The 2,754-nt window shown below is 56.5% G+C and overlaps 1 protein-coding gene across 1 annotated transcript; it reads left to right on the forward strand.

Moving 5' to 3' along the window:
- Nucleotides 1–1,355: 1,355 nt before the first annotated feature.
- On the forward strand, nt 1,356–2,512 carry UCRPA7_3935 (hypothetical protein; the record flags this gene model as incomplete). Its single annotated transcript, XM_007916506.1, has 3 exons — nt 1,356–1,372; nt 1,462–2,199; nt 2,500–2,512. The coding sequence occupies 3 exons, from the start codon at nt 1,356–1,358 to the stop codon at nt 2,510–2,512; spliced, it is 768 nt and encodes a 255-aa protein (XP_007914697.1).
- Nucleotides 2,513–2,754: the final 242 nt, after the last annotated feature.

A 2,754-nucleotide genomic window follows, 5' to 3' on the forward strand; every position in this document is an offset into this window, starting at 1 on the left:
GACCCCATCTTGCGACCGACGACCTACATGACCACACACCATCGATGAACGACCTGCGTAGGCTCCTGTGAGCAGCATCGAGGAATATGCCGAAGCCTGCAGCAAGTGTCAGCAGGCGGGTGGGCACCAAGCAAATCGCACACGGCGGAGCCAGCTTCTCTATCGCGGGTGTCAAAAGTGCAGGACTCGGATAGGTGAGACCTTGCAAAGAAAAGAAAAGCATCGCTAGCCAGTAGACCCGAGTATGTGGTGCGGTGCTCGAGTTTGCGAGATCTTGAGGTTGAAAGGTCGAGTTTCCCCTCTGGCTCTCTCTTCTCACTCTGTGTTTGTCTTTCATTGTCTTTTCTTCGGCCTCATGCTGAGTGGCTCTCTTACCATCCTCTAACAGCTCATCGCCAGATGGTCCGCGGCCCTTCTTGCAGACGCCACGGGCTGTCTCTGACAATTCGTCATCAGTCCTGTTTTAAGGACAGGCAAGCAGAGCCTGACCGAAAAGGCTGATTTTCTCAGAGCCCAGTGCTTTGTCCTGCCTGGCGATGAGCCTCCTCTCTCATGAACAGAATTGAACTATGTAACAATCATCAAGATGCTTGTTCTAGTGCGGCGTTTGGTGCTATGTGACCTAAGTAGTTCTGGCTTTGAAGTTCTCGCTCTCGGAACAAGAACTCTTCACGACAATACAATGAAAAACCTGATCGACGACTCGTGGGCAGCACAAACACTAATCCCCGGAACAAGCCCCCTGACTGGGCTTCAGATTCCACCACGGGATCTTCGAGCAAGGGACTGCCTCTCGAACGGAACAAACTACTGCTTTGGAGACAGGGTGAACTATTGCCTGGGCTGCGGTGTCTGCTGTCAAGACTCGATCGACACGAAATGGTGTTGCAGCTTAGATAGCATATGCTGCGGTAGCCAATGCTGCACCAAGGGCCAGTCGTGTTCAAATGGGCGATGTTATCTACCTGTGTAAGAAAGAATAGATCGGAGACTGCTACTCGGAGACTGATGATCGTGTAGGGTATCGGTAACAAAGACTAGCACCCTGCTTGTCACGGCGTCACACGAACTGACACAGATTGTAACCGTCTTCGAGGACGTTGTTCAGACCTCTACTGTCAACTCAATCATCCAGATCACGGTCTCCAGCCTAGCCACGCAGACTAATGTCCAGTGGGTGACTACAACACTTGCAGATGCAAAACGGGCAGCGCCGACGCAAGGGGCTGCCGCTCTGCGGGACGAGTCGGTCTTGGGACGAAAAGCTTTGGGAGGCTTTGATATCGCGAACGTGTTTCGTCGCCTTGTTGAGGTCGCCCATCGCCGTTCAAACTGCGTAGATGATTGTCGACGAGATGTCGAGGATAGCAGGGTGCGTCCACGACAGGAGACACAGCCGGCCCTATCTGCATCGGCATCCACTACCACGATTATCAGCCGTATAACTCAGACAGTCGACAGGACTAGTATTCTGTCTTCTACCACAACCCGCTCTGCAACCTCGACCGTTCTCACGATTCTCTATCAAACAGCAACGCGAGTTCTCGATGCTCAGACCACTGTCTCTGTCACAAGCACCCTAACCGTCCACCCGCCAAAGCCAACGACCATCACAAAGACAGAATTCGCCTCGCTCCCAGCTGAATCAGCCCCATCCTCCACCTCATCAACACGCACGCCCGGCCTCGCCATCCCAACCGGCAAGTCCAGCAGCGACGACTCGACCGTGCTCTCCACGCCCGCCATAGCCGGCATCGCCGCAGGGGGCTTCGTCGCGCTCCTCGTCGTCCTCGGCATCGCACTTCTCATCTGCCTCAAGCGGCGGCGGCGCCGCCAAGCCGCCGCCGCCGCCCGCGTCGAGGACGACCTCAACGCCTACTACGGCATCATCCCGCCGGTCGCCTTCGCCTCCGCCCGCACGCTGCGCCGCGAGCCCAAGATGCCGCCCGCCGACATCTTCGCGCCGACGAGCCCGCAGCACCACGGCGCCGCGTTCCACTTCCAGCCCGCGGCCGGTGCGGTGGTGCCGGCGGCAGGCCAGCACGAGCGCGCCGTCAGCTCGCACACGGCGGCGACGACGCTCGTGGGCAGCGCGGGGAGTCCCGTCCCGCGAGCCAAGAGCCTGCGGGCGAGCAGCGTTCAGCCGGCGCTGTCGCCGTCGCCGCCGGCTGAGGTGGCTGGGCTGGATGTGCCGCCGAGGTACGAAGTCGAGGGGAGCAGTCCTTCCGTTGGCAGTCAGGGCGCAGGGAACGGTGGTGGGAGCTGGGGGGAGGCGCATCGTCGGACGGGGTCGGATGACACTGGAAGGAGGAACAGGAGGAGTGATGGGGGTTATTTTGCCATCAATTTTTAGATTTTCTATGTAAACTTTCTTTGGAAGGGGAGTTCGGTCGGGCTGGTGATGGAACCAGGGGTTCAACGGCTGACGGAGTTTGGAAAAGGGAGACCTCGACGGCGTCGTATTCTTGTGGGATTGGAAGATTACATGGTATGATCTAGGACCATCGCTTAGCTATTGCTATATCATCATAATCACCAAATAGGAGTTGTGCATCATGCCAGCCTGCTCAGGACTCTGCTCACTCAAGGTCCAGAATGCATGGGAAAACCGAGAATTATTGAAACCTTTCAATCATGCATATCATTTCGTACTTAGCGGTCATATACTATATATAAAAATATACACATCCATGTCTCCCCATGTCATCTCCTCGTACATCACCGCTCATAACGCGGAAGGGGCTCAGCGGGAGC

This window comes from Phaeoacremonium minimum, assembly GCF_000392275.1.
Source record: "Phaeoacremonium minimum UCRPA7 unplaced genomic scaffold PA7_03_scaffold_299, whole genome shotgun sequence".
NCBI lineage: Eukaryota > Fungi > Ascomycota > Sordariomycetes > Togniniales > Togniniaceae > Phaeoacremonium > Phaeoacremonium minimum.